This window comes from Setaria viridis, chromosome 1 (genome assembly GCF_005286985.2).
Source record: "Setaria viridis chromosome 1, Setaria_viridis_v4.0, whole genome shotgun sequence".
NCBI lineage: Eukaryota > Viridiplantae > Streptophyta > Magnoliopsida > Poales > Poaceae > Setaria > Setaria viridis.
In genome coordinates this window covers 41,281,848-41,300,493 of record NC_048263.2, presented here as the reverse complement: position 1 = coordinate 41,300,493, position 18,646 = coordinate 41,281,848, and the positions used below count along the sequence as shown (strand labels likewise).

The following is an 18,646-nucleotide window of genomic DNA, read 5'->3' as shown; positions in this document are numbered from 1 at the left end:
CTGACCCACAACATGTGCACAAGATTCATTGAACATCCAAGTCCACTTGTGACCTAAAACTTTCCAAAGCTTAGATGAAAAATTCTTCTGAAATCAAGTTCAAAGTTGGGTGTTTGTCACTGTTTCAGACTTGGTCATTTTTCAGATGGTGAATAGTAACATCAAGTCAACCACTTTGACTATAAATTTGAGATACCCATGACTTGAATTTAACTTCAAAATTGCTGCCTTTGAATTCCAACTACCTTCAAGGCTTGAATTCATATTTTTATCAAATTTCTTCGATTTTGAATCTCAAATTGGCATTTTTGGCTAAAATTTGACTTAAAGTTGACTTTGGCCAGAAAACCTTATTAGCATCCAAATTTTTTCATTAACAACATAATAGCCATTCTTAAGTCTTTTTAACACCTGGTAGTTATAGCCATCTAGCTAGAACTATAACATATGCATAGTCTAGGCTTTACTCTTGATGAGTTACCACTTGTTCATATCTGTTCATGCTTCGTATTTACTTATGTCTATTCATCCTTATTCACAACCATCTTGCAACTAGAATCATGTTTCCTGATGCTTAGTTAGTTTAGATCCTGTGACCTTGTTTCCGCGGATTAATAAATCTTGGGGGATACTCTAAGGGAAAAGTTACAACTGATCCGTGTGCTTGCGGTTCAAACTGGCGTGCTAACTGCCGTCAACAATGATCATCCTAAAACGAATGTGCAACTTATGAGAAAAACAAAGGTAAAGACTACTAACTATTGTTTGCCAAGCAAATACACTTCCAAGAGAGTGAGGTGACACCAATGATCATCCTAAAACGAATGTGCAACTTATGAGAAAAACAAAGGTAAAGACTACTAACTATTGTTTGCCAAGCAAATACACTTCCAAGAGAGTGAGGTGACGACTAATAAGTGATTGAAATATCTCCATACTATTTATTTCGTTGTTCATTAAACCGCTCTTGCATGATAGAGCACTCTAATATTTATTTCGATTCCTCGATCTACTAAAACCAACTAGTACGTGGAGCTGCCCTCAACCTACCTCCTACTCAATGCCTAAGGATGGCAAAGCATGCAACTGTGTCCATTGATTTGTAGCGACATGTTGGCTTCTTAAAATGCAGCCCGTGACAGGTTGGCTTCTTAAAACACAGCCCGCGTGGTCGACAATTGAAAAGGCATCTAGGCCCCTTGTGGGTTTTTCCTATGAACATTTTGATGGCTCATCACATAGCTTAGAGCTTATACCTTTAGTGTAGTTTTTTTTAATTGTGATCATCCAAAAACTAGTGTGCAGCTTATGATAGACTACTCGTTATTGTTTGCCAAGCAAATGCACTAATAAGTGACCGAGATGTCTTCGTACTATTTAATTCATTCATTCGAAATCGCTCTTGCATGATGGAGCACTCTAATATTTATTTTGATTCCTTGGTCTACTAAAACCAACTAGTACGTGGAGCTGCCCTCAACCTACCTCCTACTCCATGCCTAAGGACGGCAAAGCATACAATTGTATCCATTGATTGACAATTCACCCCATGCAAAACGACGTGCACTTGAACTTATTTTTTACCATGTGATTTGTGAAGGAACTTAAGTTTTGATCATAGCACCTGTATCAGGAGTTAATTTATTTAAATATTATTATTCAAGCTATAAATTTTGCAATTTTTACTTTATTTGTGGAAACCATATCAAGGGTAAACAATGTGCTAAAAGCTCAAATATAGTTCTTAGGAAGATTTTTTCATATATAGAATAGTTATAATGCCATAACCAAGCAAAATTAGTCTCTATTACTATATAGCAAATAATAAAAAAATTATAATTTTTGAAAACCATCATGTCGGTAAACAACTTAGATGAAAACTCATGTATAGCTTTCTATGAAAAAATTAGTTAAAACTACCAGATATGTGAAAAATAGGTTCTTACATATAAATTTATAATATCTACTTAAAAATTTAAGAAGATATGCTCTTTTTTGCATTGAACAAATGTTTTGGGTTCTAGCGGCAGAACAATTATCGCACACTGTGCGGTCGCTGACATTATCGTCTTTGGAAGAGTAGAGATAAGAGAGAAGAAGAGAAGAGAAGAGGTGGATAGATCTTTGCATTAGGTAAACCTTCGCAATTTTTGGATCAGGACGCAAAAAAGATGGCTAATCCTCGGACTAGGTTGAGATCGTCCATAATTAGTTTTCAAGCTTGATTTTGTTTGAACAAGCCTGGTCCTATAGCCGGTGTAGATGTGTCAAAAGTAGGGGGATCGGATCGTGCCCATAGGTCAAGCCGGTCCTAAAAAATGCTCGAGGAACCATTCTATCAAACTTTTGATAGAGATATTTTTAAAAATTGAAAATTTTCCTTTTTATAGTCGTATTTGTGTTACCATCTCTGGTCATCGGGTCTCACCATTTGATTCCCATGATGATGTAGATAGTGTGAATTCCTTTGGAAAATAATTTCTACTAATATAAAGATGATAAGAGGAGTATCATTGTACTAAGATAAAATAGGTCTATCAAAATAAAATATAGTGCCTAGGAAAAACAGAAAAAAGAAAATAAATCCAAATTACTTGCGCAAAAGTTTAGATAACCTCCTAAATTATGTTTTGGTTCAATTACCTCCTTTTTTTCCGTCCATACACAAGTTGAATCTTAATTTGAGAGTTCGCAGGGTAGTAGTAGAAATCATAAGCTATAATTAAAATGTTTTGTAAATTTTCATCATTACCTTTTTATATAATTCGTATATCATCCTACTGTATCAAAATAATGATTAAAAAATTAAGATATATGTTTCTGAAGGAAAATTTGAACTTAAGATAAATTATATTAAGGTTAAATTGAACTATATATAGTTTAGGGGTAAACTAGATCCAGAAATACTTTAGTGAGTGAAATACTTTAGTGAGTTACGGAGACTTTGATTACATACTTCAGGAGTAATTTGGAAAAAAATTTAAAATAAAAGAGAGTAAGCGAGAGGCCGCATCGGGGAGGGAGGCGGCCACAGAAATTAATGGCAGCACGCAGGCTTTTGCGAAGACCGAGGAGAGGAGGGGGGAGGGTGGAGGTCATGACTCTCATGACTGACCGGCTGACCGAGTGACTGACACCACGCAGCGACAGGCACGCAGCCCTAATCTCCTTGTGATAATCTCTCGGGCAGCTAATCTCTGCTGCTTTTCTCTTGTTAAGTATTTTTCCTTTAATTTGCAGAGTAATAATCATCAGCTGCTTTATCTCTTGGGCTTGGCCATGCACTGCCCTTGCTCCTGACTTGAATGGCGTCAACCACCATTGCCAATCCTCATCTCCTCCTCCTCCTGCTGCTGCTCGAGAGATGAGCAATGGAGGACACCATTGCCGCATCTGCATTGGTGGTGGTAGCACCAATCATCAAATGAATGACTCTCTATTCTGAGGCGTACGTCTTCGTCTACCTCGTGCTCCTCTAGTCCTCTGCTTCAACTTCAACTTCAACTTCAACCCGTGAGCAGGGCAGAGCATTTATACCTCGGCCCTGTCCTCCTTTCCAGCTGCCTCCCTTCCCTCCAGTGCTCAGCGCCATTGCCATCGCCTTTGCCTTTGCTAAAACCCACACCCACCCCCCGTCCGTCTGCGATTGCAATCACCGATACCATTGCCATGCCGCCGCCTTGCTTCCCCAGAGGCAGAAGCAGAGGCCCATGCCCATGGCTATTCTTCCTCTTCCTCCTCCTGCTCCACCTGTCCCCCCTCGCCGCCTCCGCCGCCGACGCCGACGCCCTTCTCACCCTCAAGTCCTCCCTCGACCGCTCCGACCGCCTCCCCTGGCGCCCCGACACCGCGCCCGCCTTCTGCTCCGCCTGGCCCGGCGTGCGCCAGTGCGACCGCGCCGCCCGCGTCACCAAGCTCGTCCTCGAGGGCCTCAACCTCACCGGCTCCCTCACCGCCGCGCTCCTCGCCCCGCTCGCCGAGCTCCGCGTCCTCAGCCTCAAGTCCAACGCCCTCACCGGGCCCATCCCGGACGCCCTCCCGCGCGCGCTCCCCAACCTCAAGCTCCTCTACCTCGCCGACAACCGCTTCCAGGGCCGCGTCCCCGCCAGCCTCGCCCTCCTTCACCGTGCCACCGTCATCGTCCTCTCCGGCAACCGCCTCACGGGCCAGATCCCGCGCTCCCTGGCCGCCCTGCCCCGCCTCACCTCGCTGCTCCTCGACCGCAACCTGCTCACCGGGGCCGTCCCGCCGCTGGCGCAGCCCACGCTGAGGGCGCTCAACGTCTCCGCCAACCGCCTGTCGGGCGAGATCCCGCCCGCGCTCGCCGGGAGGTTCAACGCCTCGTCTTTCCTCCCCAATGCCGGGCTGTGCGGCCCTCCGCTGGGCGCCCGGTGCCTCCCCGCCCCGGGCCCCGCGCCGTTCACCGCGGCCACGGCGGCGTTCGCGCCCCTGCCTCCGCCGCGGACCAGGAGCCGGCGCGGCAAGAACGCGGCCGTGGTGGCCGGCGCGACGGTGGCGGGGGTGGTGGTGCTGGGCATCCTGGTGGCGGCGGCGCTGATGGCGTCGCGGCGCGGGAGGAACAAGCGCGTCGCCGGCGACGTGGACAAGGGCGGCGGAGCAGTGGCTGAGGAGCAGCAGCAGCAGCAGCAGCAGGAGGTGGCAGCAGCGGCGCCGGCCGTGGCAACTGCAGCAGTCGGCCGGGAGTTCTCGTGGGAGCGCGAGGGCATCGGGAAGCTGGTGTTCTGCGGCGGCGTGGCGGAGATGTACAGCCTGGAGGAGCTGCTGCGCGCGTCGGCGGAGACGCTGGGGCGCGGCGAGGTGGGCAGCACGTACAAGGCGGTCATGGAGACGGGGTTCATCGTGACGGTGAAGCGGATGCGCGACCCGTCGGCGGGCGGGGTGGGCGCGCCGGAGTTCGGGCGGCGCGCGGAGGAGCTGGGGCGGGTGCGGCATCCCAATGCGGTGGCGCTGCGGGCCTACTTCCAGGCCAAGGAGGAGCGGCTGCTGGTGTACGACTACTACCCAAACGGAAGCCTCTTCTCCCTCGTCCACGGTGAGTACTGAATCCCATTGCCCATGCTCTGGAGAAATCAAATTTTCATTCAATCTCAGCACCGTTAATTTCCCTTCCAAGTTCACAGTAGAGTTTTAGTGGTGTTGAAGGAAGGCACGGGGGGAGGAGTAACAGTAACCAACCAACCCAAAAGCACGCGTTCATGGGATGTTGCTGTTTGGCCTTTGGCAGGCTGGACATGCATGCATGCCTCATGCTTCACCTTATTAAAGTTGCTCCTAATAATAATAATAAATCGATTATTTCAAACAGAAACATGTTTGAATTTATGTTTTAAAACCCAGAATGAATTGTCATCTACTAGTCGCAGCAGTGCAGTACGAGCAAAAGGCCATGCATGTGAGTGACTGAAATGGATTCCTCCATTCATGCAAGTCAAGTCCCACATGACATCAATTGATGCACTATTGCAATTCATGGTATCGCTAGTACTGGATTCACAGGTGGCACAACAACTGCTGGTCTAGGTCCAAATACAGACCATGTGCATCTGGGAGCGCTGCAGTTTTTTCTTTCTAGCTACAGTATTTCTGTACATTTATTTTTTGCATACTGCAAGAGATTCCTATTAGTTAAAATCCGTCCTATTAGGAACTGGTGCAGTAAAAGCTTTCCAACTGTAATTTAGGAACACTTAACCAGAACAAAATTATAGTAACAAAACCGCTGTTACATGCTAGTAGTAGAGTAAAGAAAGCCTGGGCTAATTGCATTCTTTACTAGTGGTACTGTAAGAGATCAGCATGGTTGATGGAAGCCTTCCTTCCACCATGTGCCAGGGACATAGTATTTCTCTTGATGATGTACAATAAAACATCTTATGAAAAAGGAAAAAAAAGGGAATACTAACGGGGAGGTTTGAACTGACTGACTGACTGACTGATAAGGTTTGGAAACAAACAAACAGAGAAATGTGCAGTGTGTCGCATCCCCAAATCAGTAGCAGCGGTACGTAGTCACAGGGATTGATTGCATTGCCCCTGTGGTTTGTGGTGGCTGGATCTGAGACAATGACCCTGTGCCCACTATGGCGCTGCTGTTTCTGCCGACGAGTCGCCAGCCCGCACTTCTGCTCCCGCGCCGCCGCCCTTGTGCCTCGTCTGCGCCCGCCGCCGGCTACCTCCGCCCGCGGGCCCCACCGGGCCTGTCCACCGAACGGCTTCAGTCAGCTGTTTTTTCACCGAGCCCTATTGGTAGGGCTCCGGCTTGGCCTGGCCGGAGCCGGAGCCCTCCCAAACGGACCCGTAGTATGGAGCAACTACTCCAATACTCCATGACACAAGGGACAAGAGCAACTACAGGTAGGCTAGGCAGATGCGTGCTGCTCATCTCATCTCTGTGGTCGTTGTTCGAGCATCAAAGACAACAAACAGGACATGGTGCCCTGGTGGTCCTTCGCTCCTCTCCTTGGCAATGGCACGGGGAGTAACTGTTGCTGCTGCTGCATTTCCCTCCCTGCCTCCTACTACTACATACTGCTTTACAATAAATTCAATATCTTGTTTCTCTTGAATCCAATATTTTTTTTTGAAAATTTGAATTCAATATTTAGGGTCGCGCCCGTCGAGCAACAAGGGGAAGCCGCTGCACTGGACGTCGTGCATGAAGATCGCCGAGGACGTGGCGGCGGGGCTGGTGCACCTCCACCAGTCGGGCATCGTCCACGGCAACCTCAAGCCCTCCAACGTGCTCCTGGGCCCCGACTTCGAATCCTGCCTCACCGACTACGGCCTGGTGCCGGCGCTGCTCCCCTCCAACGCCGAGCTGCACTCCCTCTTCTACCGCGGGCCCGAGGTGCGCGCCGCCCACCCCAGCCCCAGCGCCGCCGCCTTCACGCCCGCCTCCGACGTCTACAGCTTCGGGGTGCTCCTCCTGGAGCTCCTCACGGGGCGGACGCCGTTCCAGGACCTCATGGAGCTGCACGGCGACGACATCCCCAGCTGGGTGCGCGCCGTGCGCGAGGAGGAGCGGGACGCCGAGTCCGGTGGAGGGGAGTCCGTGTCCGCCGGTGGCGCCGAGGAGAAGCTCACGGCGCTGATCGGCATCGCGGCGGCGTGCGTGGCCGCGGACCCCGGCAGGCGGCCCAGCACGGCCGAGGTGCTCCGGATGGTGAGGGAGGCCAGGGCGGAGGCCATGTCCTCGTCCAACAGCAGCGATCGGTCACCGGCGCGGTGGTCGGACGCCATGCTGGCCGTGCCGCGGGATCAGAGCTTCACCACGGACAGGGACTGACTGACTGGCAGCCTCTCATTGCCAGTCCCATGCTGCGTTAATTAGGCGGCTAGGCTGCTACTGCTAGAACAAGCAAGCCATAGGAAGGAAGGATTCACATCGGATTGGGTTGGGTTTGCTGTAAAATCTTGTTCCTTTCTTTACAACGTAACTGTGGTGCTGTTTCTTCTTCATGAGAGATTGACGAGATTGCGGCAGCTCAAGCTGCTGCCAGTGTTTACCTTGCACTCACTTCTATTCTAGTACTCCTCCTGGGATTTCTGGTCTTACTCTTTTTTTTTTGAGAGGGACAGCAATATATGCCTGTGTGTATCGACGACTCCTCGATGGTAAATAAGCCCAGGCCAGCCCAGCCCAGCCCAGCCCAGCCGGAATGAGACGAAAAAAAATAAAATAAAATCACACAGACCTCCCTCCGTCGTGCGTGCGCGGCCGATAAATAAATTGTAAAAACGGCCCGGGCCCAGCCGCCAAAGCAATAGTCAAGTCGCCCTCCTCTCCCGAATCGTCCCCAACCCCCCATAACCTCCCCTCCTCCGCCTCCGTTGTCCGTCCGTCCAGCTAGGGTTTCCACCCATGGCGGCGCCCACCACCTCCCGCCGCGGCCCCGGCGCCGCCCGCAACATGGACGACGACAACCTCACCTTCGAGACCTCCCCGGGGGTCGAGGTCGTCAGCAGCTTCGACCAGATGGGGATCAAGGACGACCTCCTCCGCGGCATCTACGGCTACGGATTCGAGAAGCCCTCCGCCATCCAGCAGCGCGCAGTCCTCCCCATCATCAACGGCCGCGACGTCATCGCGCAGGCCCAGTCCGGCACGGGAAAGACATCCATGATCTCACTCACCGTCTGCCAGATCGTCGACACCGCCGTCCGCGAGTAATTACCTTACCTACTTACTTGTCTCTGCCGCCTGTCGGGTTATTCAACGGCAGACCTATTATGTACTCTTTGCGATTCACTCACCAAGTGCTGGCTCGATTGTGTTTGGCAGTTAGTTTGTTTCCTTCTCTAATAATAAAAGGAGACTGCAGATTGGTTTTCACATTTGGCCTGTTTTATTTTATCATCAATCCTTTGTCACGCATTGTGAAGGAGTTAGGGCACTGCCATATAACCTTAATTTGTGAAAGTATTGTTTTGTGAAAGTAGTATGGGAGTGGAAGTTGAGATTGGGCATGCCATATAACCTTAATTTGTCATCACAGGGTCCAGGCTTTGATCCTCTCACCTACTAGAGAGCTTGCTTCGCAAACAGAGAGAGTTATGCTGGCTATCGGTGACTACCTCAACATCCAAGTGCATGCTTGCATTGGTGGAAAAAGTATCGGCGAGGATATCAGGAGGCTTGAGAACGGAGTGCACGTTGTCTCAGGAACTCCAGGCAGAGTATGTGATATGATCAAGAGAAGGACCCTGCGAACAAGAGCCATCAAGCTTCTAGTTCTGGTTTGTTCACTCTCTTATTCTCTTGCTTCTGAATTGCCATCTCCTCGAGGTACACCAGGCTAATTCCTTCCATCATACAGGATGAAGCTGATGAGATGTTGAGCAGAGGCTTTAAGGATCAGATTTACGATGTCTACAGATACCTCCCACCGGAACTTCAGGTTACTCTCGGACCTTATAATTTACACACAAACCGCACTTTCCCCTTTCGTCTTCAATTTTATATCCTCTCAGCAAAAAAAAGTCCTTTTTAACATGTTTCATATTTCCTATTAACCCCTTATTATTGTGGCTAAAGCTTATCTTGTATCTGTTTCGGTGATTATTGCATCTCAGCTGCACATATATACTGATTATTGCTCAGTTTCTGTTATTTTGTTACCTGTTTAACTTGTTGAACATTTGCCACATTGCTGAACGAACAAACAATAAGAAAATGAGTACCTTTTGTCAATCTTGTTTTTTTAATGATAAGAAATAATAGTCTTTTACTTAAAACTGATGTAGTTTTGCTTTCCGTTAAGTAGGTGGTTTTGATCTCTGCCACTCTTCCTCATGAGATCCTAGAGATTACTAGCAAGTTCATGACCGAACCAGTTAGGATCCTTGTGAAGCGTGATGAGTTGACCCTGGAGGTAAATTCCTTGCCAGTTTTGCTTCAACCAATTTGATGTCCTTTTGGCAACTTCATGTTTTAACGTCATGTTTTTAGGGCATCAAACAATTCTTTGTTGCTGTTGAGAAAGAAGAATGGAAGTTTGATACGCTGTGTGATCTTTATGATACGTTGACCATCACCCAAGCTGTTATTTTCTGCAATACTAAGAGAAAGGTAACTTGCGATGGACTTAAATAAACTTGGCCACTTGCCATGATTGATGGTTTGGATTAAGTGAAATTGTCTTTTGGTCCAGGTGGATTGGCTTACTGAAAGAATGCGCAGCAATAACTTCACAGTATCAGCTATGCATGGTGACATGCCCCAACAGGAAAGGGATGCCATCATGTCAGAGTTCAGGTCTGGTGCAACTCGTGTGTTAATCACTACGGATGTTTGGGCTCGAGGACTGGACGTTCAGCAGGCAAGTCTTGTGGCACCATTTTTTTTTGTTTAAAATTCTTTTGAATACTGTTGCTGTGTAACCTGATACAGTGTATCCTTTTACTATATGTGGTTGTATTACTCATTAATGGTTGGGGTATTGACTGAATTGTTTCCATTTTCAGGTTTCGCTTGTCATAAATTACGATCTCCCAAATAATCGTGAGCTTTACATCCATCGCATTGGTCGCTCTGGTCGTTTCGGGCGCAAGGTAATATTTGCCACCAACTTGGTCATCCTTCTATTCTAGTACCACCTCTCGGACTTGTGGATAGTTCATGGCAGAGTTTAGTTTTCAGGTTGCTTTTACTATAATGCGGGTTGTTTTGTTGTTGCTATGCTTAACAGAACCAAACCAACAAGCAAACAGTTGTGGGCGCGTGATTGTATAAAACGTTTTCATGTCTTTGGTATTCAGTATATGATAGCCAAAAAGAGAGTCCCGCTTATCTGTGCGGAATCTTTCATGCAATTTTTCATTCCTAGACTGTAGAGGAAATTAACACGCTAGACAACATTTGAATTGAATCGAGTGTTTGCTCTCTTCATCCTAAAGGCACACTTTAGTTGGTTATAGGCACATGGCAAAACTGAATACATAGTTGTCTAAGCACACTTTAGGTGGAATGTGTCAGAGAGAATTAAAGCGCTGTTTTTTTTTGTGTGTGGCGTTGCAGGGTGTGGCGATCAATTTCGTGCGCAAGGATGACATCCGTATCCTGAGGGATATAGAGCAGTACTACAGCACACAAATTGATGAGATGCCAATGAATGTTGCTGATCTTATTTGAGCAGAGGACTGGGAGAGAGCGCTGTTGTGTTTTTATCATGCCCTAAGAAGGTTTGGCTGAGCTTTGGTTTTTGGTGAAACGTTTGGTGTGGCTGTGAACTGGGCGAGGGGCTTTGTAAGCGGAGTGGAGTAGAGCAGAGATTTGTTTCCCATTTGGTCATCATGGCATGAACTGTATATATTCTAGCTTGCTCCAGCTCTCATGTAACTTGGTTACTGAATTTGTGGTTGGGACACGAGACTTGTGTCGATCAGGTTTTAGTGAGTCAATTGGATTTGATGTTGAATTTGTGTTTAATGTATCTGAATTGGTGTGGTTTATTATGATAGTTTTGACTGGATGCGGCAGCGCCTATGTATGTAGAATATCATGTGTTAAGCCGGAAGCCGGGAAGCGTTAAGCTCTTGCTGTGAGCCTTCTCTTTTGGCACGTAAGCATGACAAAGTGACAGGTTCAACGACGTGGAAAAGCCATTCGCTGTCGGGCCTTTCCTTGTTCAAGACTCCTAGTATGTCTGTTGTGAGTGTTGTTGGGGATGGATGATGTGCCCCTGCTGCTGCAGGGGTCATGACAAACTGGCAACTTGAATTTGGATGACGTGCTGGCCACTCGCCCTGCTCGTTTTCTTTGGTGCTGGCCTGGCCTAGCCTGGTCGGTGAGGATATTTGGTGGCTGATTGGATAGGGAAAAAGAAAAGAAAAGATGATATATTTGGTGATATGAATTTGTCGTCCTAACCTGCCTAGCCTGTACCTCTGTCTTCTCACGCAAAGGCCAGCAATTCCATTTCTTGATCATCCATGTCGTCGATGGGTGGTGGTGAGGTTGGGACGCCGAGGGGCCTGGCGCGCTCCTCCTCTGGCGTCTGGTGGAAGCTCGGCGATGCAGCAGCCGCCTCGGATGCGTCATCGGAGGTGGAGCGGCGGCTGCGCGGCATCGCCGAGGAGGAGGCCGCCGTCAGGGCCCGCGTGGAGAGGCGCCACGCCGCCGCCCCCGCCGTCCGCCGCAGGATCGCCGCCGCTTCCATGGGCCTTGAGGCGGTGGCGTTGGTGTACGGCCTGTGGACCGCAGCAAGGAGGCGGGGCAACAGCAGCAGGAGGTTGAAGCTTCTCCATCTGCTGCCTGCGCTCGCCGTACCCGCCATGGCCACGCTCGTGCTCGCGGCGTTCGCACGATTCAGGAGAACGTGTAAGATCTTCATCTTAATTTATGTCTGCGAATCCTTGTGCTGCATCGATCTCTGTGGTGACGGGTGTGCATGCAGTGGATGGGCGGGACCAGCAGCATCTTGAGCGCCTCCGAACAGAACGCAAGGCAAAGATTGGCAGCTTCAGGGGAAGCCACCACAACCTGCAGAAGCTCATCGAGGTCACTATTATTTTCTTTTTAATACAGGATTCAGCACATGTATATAGGCTGATGGTGCCGGCCCTTGCGCATGCAGAAGTATGATCCCGATGATGCCGCTGACAGCAGTAACAACAGCAGCGATGCTGCTGCTACCAAGAAGAAGCTCAAGAGGACGCACTCGCGGTTGAGCTTCCATGTCGGAGACGAATGATGAACTCAACCAATTATTCCATCGGTTGTAATGCATGCATGGCTACGAGCACTACTTGTTCGTTCCTCACTTGTAATCTTCAGTGTGTACGTACGTCCTATGCGCTTTGTGTTGTGTCATCATCTATCGTCTCTTTGCATTGTGTAGGATGGAGTGCAGGATGGATAATGTAAACATGATATATTATTGCCATTCACTATTCGAACGAACGAATGGATGGATGTATACTTGGGGTACATTTTACTTTTTTTAAAAAAAGGCATAGTGTTTGAAAATGGTCAGTATAAAAACATCCAGCAGTCAATCTATTGAAATATTCACACGTGGTATGCGTAGTATACATTAATATAGATAGTATAAGGGTACCATAATAAAAGAACACAAATAACATCACTATAATTTTATTTTTAGCACTAGCATAAATTTTGAAATACCATTCCATTTGAAATATCACTTTTACAATGTAATAATTACTAAATTATTCATAATAATATTATGAATAATTAGATCGTATACATACTGTATACTACTAAGTAGTAGTATTGTGTATCGTAAAAGAGCTCACCCTATCATTCGCAAATATACTCAAGATGGGCAAAAGCCTAGTCGGATTATGGACATTCATCTCACATGAGTTGGACAAAAAAAATAAAGATTAGGGCGTGTGGGTGGGTGGCATGCCACTACTGCCTACTGGATGGCATCAATCATCGTGCTTGCTTAGTTGGCTGTGTGCATCGAATCAAATCGTGCTGTCGATCTATTCCTTTCCTGATGATTTTCAATTTTGCCTTCTTTCATTTTCTCGTCAAAGCCAATGAGCAAAAGAAGAGATAATGCATTTTTCTCTTTGCCCCCTTTATCTTCTTATAAAATACCAACTAGTATAATATAGAAGAGGAAGGAAAAAAGGGAAAAGGAGAGGGGGTTGGCTTGGTTTTGGTTTGCTTTGCCGTCAGAAAAAAAAAGCGGTCGACGGACGCCCCGCTGGCCGCCGCGCCGCCACCCCCGGCCGGAGTCATGGCCGATCACTCCCTCGGCTTCTTCTCCGCCGTCTACTCCCGCCTCCGCGCAGCCTCCTCGGCTTGGCGCCGCAACGATGCTCCTGCTCGCGACACCCAGCGGAGTCTGGAGGCAACCGTAAGGTCGCGCCTGGCGAGGCGAGCGGGGGCGGCGCGCCGCTTCGGTCGGAGCCTCGCCTTCGTCTCCTTCAACCTCGAGGTAACTTTGCGCGCGTAATCCTTCCAATTCCCCCCTTAATTTAACCATGTAGAGTAGAGGTGATCGATGATTCGACTGCATATTTGTATTTCCAACTGTTCGCCCAGGTGCTGCTGTTTGTTTATGCATTCTGGAGGGCGAGAAGACGAAATTTCAACTGGAGGCAACCTCTTCAAGCACTGCCCATGCTTGTAATCCCTGCTCTAGCGACGCTCATTTACGCTGCATTTGTACGCTTCACCAGAACGCGTGCGTAATTCTCTATCTATCTATTGCTTTCGGGGACCAAGCTCTTGCCAAGTAACCAAACTCCATCTTGCTTTGCAGTCGATCTCAAGGACAAGAAAACGCTCCAAAGGCTCCACCACCAAAGTGGATCTGGGTCTCACCACCACGACCAAGACTCTGCCAAAGTCCATCTTCTTCCTTCTTTATTACCTCTTATCCTCTCAGTGTTTCTTTACATATCCGTGACTTACATCATCTATCTAGGCCATGTTCTCTTAACATCATCATCATTCTGTTCCGTCCTATGTAATTTAGTCTTTGTTTATTGTTTGGTGCAGAAATGTGATCCTGTGGATGATGCAAGCAATTTTTCATCTGAATCTGATCCCGCAGGAACTTCCAAGCTTGGAAAACACCATCGTTCAAGTAGTAATTTGAGAGATGACTATGGAGATAATGGGTCTTGGGACCATAGCAAGGATTTCCAGCCAATGCATTCTGATGGCCTACGGCGAAGAATATTCTCAATCGAGAAAATACACATAACCAACAGCAGTGCATTCAGACAACTAATCAATTGGTCATCCGAGCATTTATCTGATGACCCAGAGGACCTAAATCATATGGAAGGGACTGCTGCGGAACACCGCAGCAACTCAGGTGATGATGTTGCGGAGAATGGTGCGGCTTGCTCTACTGCACAGATAAGCTCATTGTTACATGGTTGCAGTATTGCTCACATAATTTCAAATGCTACCAATCATGCTGATGTTAGTTCATCAATGAGTTGCCCGAAATCAAATGGAGGTCTGGCTGAAGCAGATGCTGTGCAAACGGTGCTGACTGGGCCTGAATCGGACCTTTCTGCCATCGCAGGGTTGCATCATGAGGGAGTTGAGAATGAATCTTCCAAGCTTCATGTATCAGAGGATAACAGGATGCCCTTCATTTCGGAGAAGGAGCTATTACTGAGTTCAAACGCAGTAAAAAATATGGAGCATCATTCGGGGACTTCAGGATTCACCTTATGCGGTCAAGAGACTGAGAACGAGGACACTGCTGGAGGTTTCTGCTTTGTTAAGATCAGTTCTGAGTTGAGCTTCTTATCCTCTCCAGAGTTAGTTGTGGAGGGTGGCAAGGATGCCAGCGAGAAAGAACCATGTCAATTAGACGAAAAGGAGGAGAACGACGTATCTGCCAATATAGAGGAAGCTTTGGTAGGTACCCCTCTAGTCAATACCGCTGAACCGGACTATGGAACTACAGGTTTCTCTTTGCGCCCTCAAGATTCCAATATGATGGAGGCTCCTGCAGTTATCAATATTTTTTCTGCAATTCCTGAATCAAACCAACCAGCATCTGTGGAATTACTTGCAGAGAATTATGTGGACTCCAAGGATGCTCAAATATCTGATGTGCACTTACCGGAGCAGAAGGGCCAGGAAGATTTTCTGGATCCACTTGTGGTCAATTCTTTTGAGGATTCATTTGTATCAGAGTTTTTGTCACACAGTGTGGCTGCCGAGATGACCGAAGTTCTGGGTGTTGTCAAGGAAGGTTTGTCTGAGGGAGCATCTAAACATCAAAATGATGCTGTTGCCTCTCCATATGATGGTGGTGACGCTGAGAATGCAATAAGCGATTCAATGTCCATCCAATTCATCCCAGAAGCCAACATAATGGAAGCTCTTCAGGATGTTCAAGAAACATTACCCAATCCACATCACCGCAGTGCGGCTGCGGAGATGACCAAAGTTCTGGGTGTTGTCAAGGAAGGTTTGTCTGAGGGAGCATCTAACCATCAAAATAGTATTGTCGCCTCTTCAGATGATGGTGGTGATGCTCAGGATGTGATAAGCGATTCAGTGTCTGTCCAACTCATACCAGAAGCCAACATAATGGAAGTTCTTCAAGATGTTCAGAAAACATTATCCGATCCACCGCAGCGCAGCAGTTTTCGTTCACAGATTTTCTTATCTTCAAGTGAGATTAATAATGATGAAGCTTATTCAAGTAACTCAAATTCTTACACTTTATATGCCAACTCAGTGGAAAATGAAGAATCCCCTGCTAGTAAAGGAGGAGGTTCTGTTTCTAAAGATGAAATGAACTTTGCTTTTCTGGACACTCCCATCTTGCTAAATGAGGATACAAGTGGAGAAAGTTGGACAGATAATGCTGGATGTTCTCGATGTATTCCGGAAAGCAATAGAACTCACTCTCTTCATGATGGCAAACTAGCTTTACCTAGGACATCTGAGAGAGCTAATGTTGGTCTTGAGGAAAGTCTCATATCTCTAGACCAGGAAATAAACCTGGAAATATTTTCGCTATATTCCAGATCATCTTCATGTGTTTCAGAGGTCAACATGACCGAAACTCTCAGGAGTGGCATACTTCCTGCTCTAGAAAATGATGATGATTTCAGCTTCGACGAGATGACCTCCATGATGGGTCCCAATGTTAAGCATGCAGAGAATTATACAGACAATGCAAGGTCTGCTGAATTTGTTCCAGAAATCAACATGACAGAAACTCTTAATGTTGGTAAGGAAGCAACTGCTCGTCTAGAACATGAAGTTTCTTCAAATTTTGACATTAGTTTGGAGGCTCCTGATATAGGCAATGGTGTTGAAAAATTTGATAACTCCCTGGACTTAGTGTTTTGGCCATTTGAACCAGTAGTTGATGCATCTGAAGGCATGCAAGCTGCTCAAGGGTTCTCTATGCTGCAATCTGAAAATGATTTTTCTTTTGTTAAGACTAATGTTACTACTAAAGATGTCAACAATGATGGAGATCTCCAAAATAGCCAGGAAACATCAATTGATGCTTTCGGATCTGCTCAGCCAGGGTTATCCAAGTCAGAGGATGAAGGTGTTTCAACTCTTCGTGGGACTTGCAAGTCTCCTGATGCTGATGGGGTTATTGATTCTGATAATGTTTTAATGGCTAATTATGCTTCGGATCTTCGCAGTGCAGTAGGAAATCATTTCTTCAGCCAAAATGCATCACCTGAAGCACAACCCCAGGATCCCTTAATGTTCAAGGAGTCTTTAGTTTATCCAGACGAGCTTTCTGTTTCTGAGAACAATTCAGACAATGCAAAGTTATTGTTTTGTTCTACAAAAGTCAACTTGATTGAATCTCTGGATGGTGATAAGAGAGGAACTGATCAGCAACAAGCTGAAACCAATTTGGTTTCTGAAGATACATACATGGCTTGCCAGGGTTCCACTTCTGAAAAGTATCTTGACAATTTCGGGTATCAACATATTTCAGATGCCAATATCACCAAGACTCTTCAAAGTACTGACAGATTATCGTCCGGGATGTTTCATGATGGCAGCTTCTGCACAGCAGGGACCTCTGTTTCTCTAGATGGTGGCACTGACGCAGACAATTCTTCAGCTAATTCAGGTTCTGAAATGCGTACTGCACAGAATAACACAGTAATTCTCCTTGGTTTCCAAGAACCTGAAAAAGCAATTGTTTCAATCTCCCAGTATGAGGTTGATCGTGCAGAAAAAAATGGCTCCGATTCTATATGCGCTGAAGCTACCATGACTGGAGACATACAAGGTGTCAATAAATCACCATTCTGTTCCATACACTATAGTTGTTCTCCTTGACTTCATTGGAGAGTTATTAATTATTGACACCTCCTATTCTTCAGGTTTCCTTGAGGAAAGGAAAGTTTGTGAGTGGCGTTGCACAGATAAGGAACCAAAAAACCTTAAGGTTAAGGATATGGAAGAGGACGTTCAAGGCTTAGATGAGGATCATGAGGTGAGTCACATGTCCTCAGATGTTGCTTTGAACTTCTATCTTCTTTACTGAGGTGGGTTTCTCACTTTCTGAACCTGGTTTTACAAGATAGCTGAACTCTACTTACTGCTTTTATATGATTGTTGGTACAGAATAGTCCATAGGTTTTCTTGGGGGCTCAGATTGCACCTGCTCTTGCACAAGAGCCTTTTGCAAAGCTTTATGCTAAAGGAGTACCTTGGAGACATTTGCCAGTGATTACAGTCAATGATTTTGAAGCTGCATGACTAGCTGTTTCGGCAAGAGGAAACAAGAACCTGCTATTCACAATCAGCAGTAGCACTGGGAGCAGTAATGCGTGTGAGCTAGCAGACGTGGTGCGCTGGACCTCTCTATAATGATACCAATACACTTAGTGCCCATCTACCTTCACCTGTTGATACTTAAAACAGGTCAGATAATAAGACTTCATGCATTTCAGATGTTCAGTAGAATGCCCACCTACTGAACAGCCTCGCAAAACATCTAGAAGCCCGTGATGGAAGCTGGTTCAATTATTTTGGCGGCGAAAACTTCTAGCAACTAGGATACAACAGTTAAAGTTTGAGTAACAGTGGTGTAGCAAGACTCTGGTCAGAGAGTGGGAGCAAAAATGGAGCTTTTGTACAGAGTGGTATGAGAATTCCTAAAATTGTCAGCTCGTGGAAATTATGTCAAATCACACCTCTTGATTAAGTCACTCATGCAGTTGTGGAAGAATCTCGAGTTTTGGAAAGAGAAGCCCATCCTTTGGAGTTTCTTTTTTTGGGAGTACATTTGTACATATCAAATATTTTGGTAAATATGTTGCCATCAGTAGCTCATGTGCAATCTATTAAAATGCCTCATTTCTTCATGAGGTGACAATAGTTTTGATGAGTGCTTCTCACGTAGTCTTTTTTGTTCTTTTCTCTGAGTTGTAGGGTACAAGTGGTATGTGTTTTTCTTTTCTGGTTTAGAATACACTAACTTTTTTGGTAATAGGTGCAAAAGAGAGAAGATTTGCTTGTGCATTTCATGATGGTACTGCATATATGTATTTCCAAATAAAATTGTCTAGTTTTGTCATATTCTTTGTACTTTTCTATTTCTCTGCACTGCAATAATTGATACTGTTTTCTTTTGGTGGATCAATTATTGAGATTCTCGTTATCCTATGGATTAATTATGCTCTTAAC

The 18,646-nt window shown here is 46.5% G+C and overlaps 4 protein-coding genes across 9 annotated transcripts; all 4 read left to right on the top strand.

Moving 5' to 3' along the window:
* Positions 1-2,992: 2,992 nt before the first annotated feature.
* LOC117841686 (inactive leucine-rich repeat receptor-like serine/threonine-protein kinase At1g60630) lies at positions 2,993-7,537 on the top strand. The gene is made up of 2 exons (XM_034722157.2): positions 2,993-5,053; positions 6,627-7,537. The coding sequence occupies exons 1-2, from the start codon at positions 3,670-3,672 to the stop codon at positions 7,304-7,306; spliced, it is 2,064 nt and encodes a 687-aa protein (XP_034578048.1). The 5' UTR covers positions 2,993-3,669; the 3' UTR covers positions 7,307-7,537.
* A 253-nt stretch (positions 7,538-7,790) lies between these two features.
* On the top strand, positions 7,791-10,991 carry LOC117841687 (eukaryotic initiation factor 4A-III homolog B). The gene is made up of 8 exons (XM_034722158.2): positions 7,791-8,187; positions 8,517-8,757; positions 8,838-8,918; positions 9,285-9,392; positions 9,470-9,589; positions 9,672-9,839; positions 9,985-10,071; positions 10,538-10,991. Exons 1-8 carry the CDS (start codon positions 7,883-7,885, stop codon positions 10,649-10,651), a joined length of 1,224 nt encoding a protein of 407 aa, XP_034578049.1. The 5' UTR covers positions 7,791-7,882; the 3' UTR covers positions 10,652-10,991.
* A 156-nt stretch (positions 10,992-11,147) lies between these two features.
* Positions 11,148-12,437, top strand: LOC117841688 (uncharacterized protein At2g24330). Of its 2 annotated transcripts, none has more exons than XM_034722161.2 (3): positions 11,148-11,839; positions 11,916-12,019; positions 12,099-12,437. In XM_034722161.2, the coding sequence occupies exons 1-3, from the start codon at positions 11,452-11,454 to the stop codon at positions 12,210-12,212; spliced, it is 606 nt and encodes a 201-aa protein (XP_034578052.1). In that variant the 5' UTR covers positions 11,148-11,451; the 3' UTR covers positions 12,213-12,437. The 2 variants fall into 2 exon arrangements, with proteins under 2 accessions (XP_034578052.1, XP_034578050.1); XM_034722159.2 differs by having other exon boundaries at positions 12,096-12,437.
* Positions 12,438-13,120: 683 nt separating this feature from the next.
* On the top strand, positions 13,121-18,536 carry LOC117841676 (uncharacterized). 5 transcript variants are annotated; one of them, XR_004637335.2, is made up of 6 exons: positions 13,121-13,433; positions 13,541-13,682; positions 13,761-13,846; positions 14,000-17,081; positions 17,168-17,243; positions 17,338-17,399. XR_004637335.2 is itself a non-coding variant. In XM_034722141.2 (6 exons), exons 1-6 carry the CDS (start codon positions 13,233-13,235, stop codon positions 17,656-17,658), a joined length of 3,858 nt encoding a protein of 1,285 aa, XP_034578032.1. In that variant the 5' UTR covers positions 13,122-13,232; the 3' UTR covers positions 17,659-18,536. The 5 variants fall into 5 exon arrangements, 4 of the variants coding, with proteins under 4 accessions (XP_034578032.1, XP_034578035.1, XP_034578034.1 ...); XM_034722141.2 differs by adding an exon at positions 17,587-18,536 and having other exon boundaries at positions 13,122-13,433; positions 14,000-17,243; positions 17,338-17,450; XM_034722144.2 differs by adding an exon at positions 17,582-18,536 and having other exon boundaries at positions 13,122-13,433; positions 14,000-17,243; positions 17,338-17,450.
* The last annotated feature ends 110 nt before the right edge of the window (positions 18,537-18,646 follow it).

Coding starts and splice junctions, on each gene's coding strand:
- LOC117841688 (XM_034722159.2), top strand. CDS start 11,452: ATGTCGTCGATGGGTGGTGGTGAGGTTGGGACGCCGAGGGGCCTGGCG. Junction 11,840..11,915: donor CGCACGATTCAGGAGAACGT/GTAAGATCTTCA, acceptor GTGTGCATGCAG/TGGATGGGCGGGACCAGCAG. Junction 12,020..12,095: donor ACCTGCAGAAGCTCATCGAG/GTCACTATTATT, acceptor TTGCGCATGCAG/AAGTATGATCCCGATGATGC.
- LOC117841676 (XM_034722141.2), top strand. CDS start 13,233: ATGGCCGATCACTCCCTCGGCTTCTTCTCCGCCGTCTACTCCCGCCTC. Junction 13,847..13,999: donor ACGACCAAGACTCTGCCAAA/GTCCATCTTCTT, acceptor TGTTTGGTGCAG/AAATGTGATCCTGTGGATGA. Junction 17,451..17,586: donor GCTTAGATGAGGATCATGAG/GTGAGTCACATG, acceptor GGTACAGAATAG/TCCATAGGTTTTCTTGGGGG.
- LOC117841686 (XM_034722157.2), top strand. CDS start 3,670: ATGCCGCCGCCTTGCTTCCCCAGAGGCAGAAGCAGAGGCCCATGCCCA. Junction 5,054..6,626: donor CCTCTTCTCCCTCGTCCACG/GTGAGTACTGAA, acceptor TTCAATATTTAG/GGTCGCGCCCGTCGAGCAAC.
- LOC117841687 (XM_034722158.2), top strand. CDS start 7,883: ATGGCGGCGCCCACCACCTCCCGCCGCGGCCCCGGCGCCGCCCGCAAC. Junction 8,919..9,284: donor ACCTCCCACCGGAACTTCAG/GTTACTCTCGGA, acceptor TCCGTTAAGTAG/GTGGTTTTGATCTCTGCCAC. Junction 9,393..9,469: donor GTGATGAGTTGACCCTGGAG/GTAAATTCCTTG, acceptor TCATGTTTTTAG/GGCATCAAACAATTCTTTGT.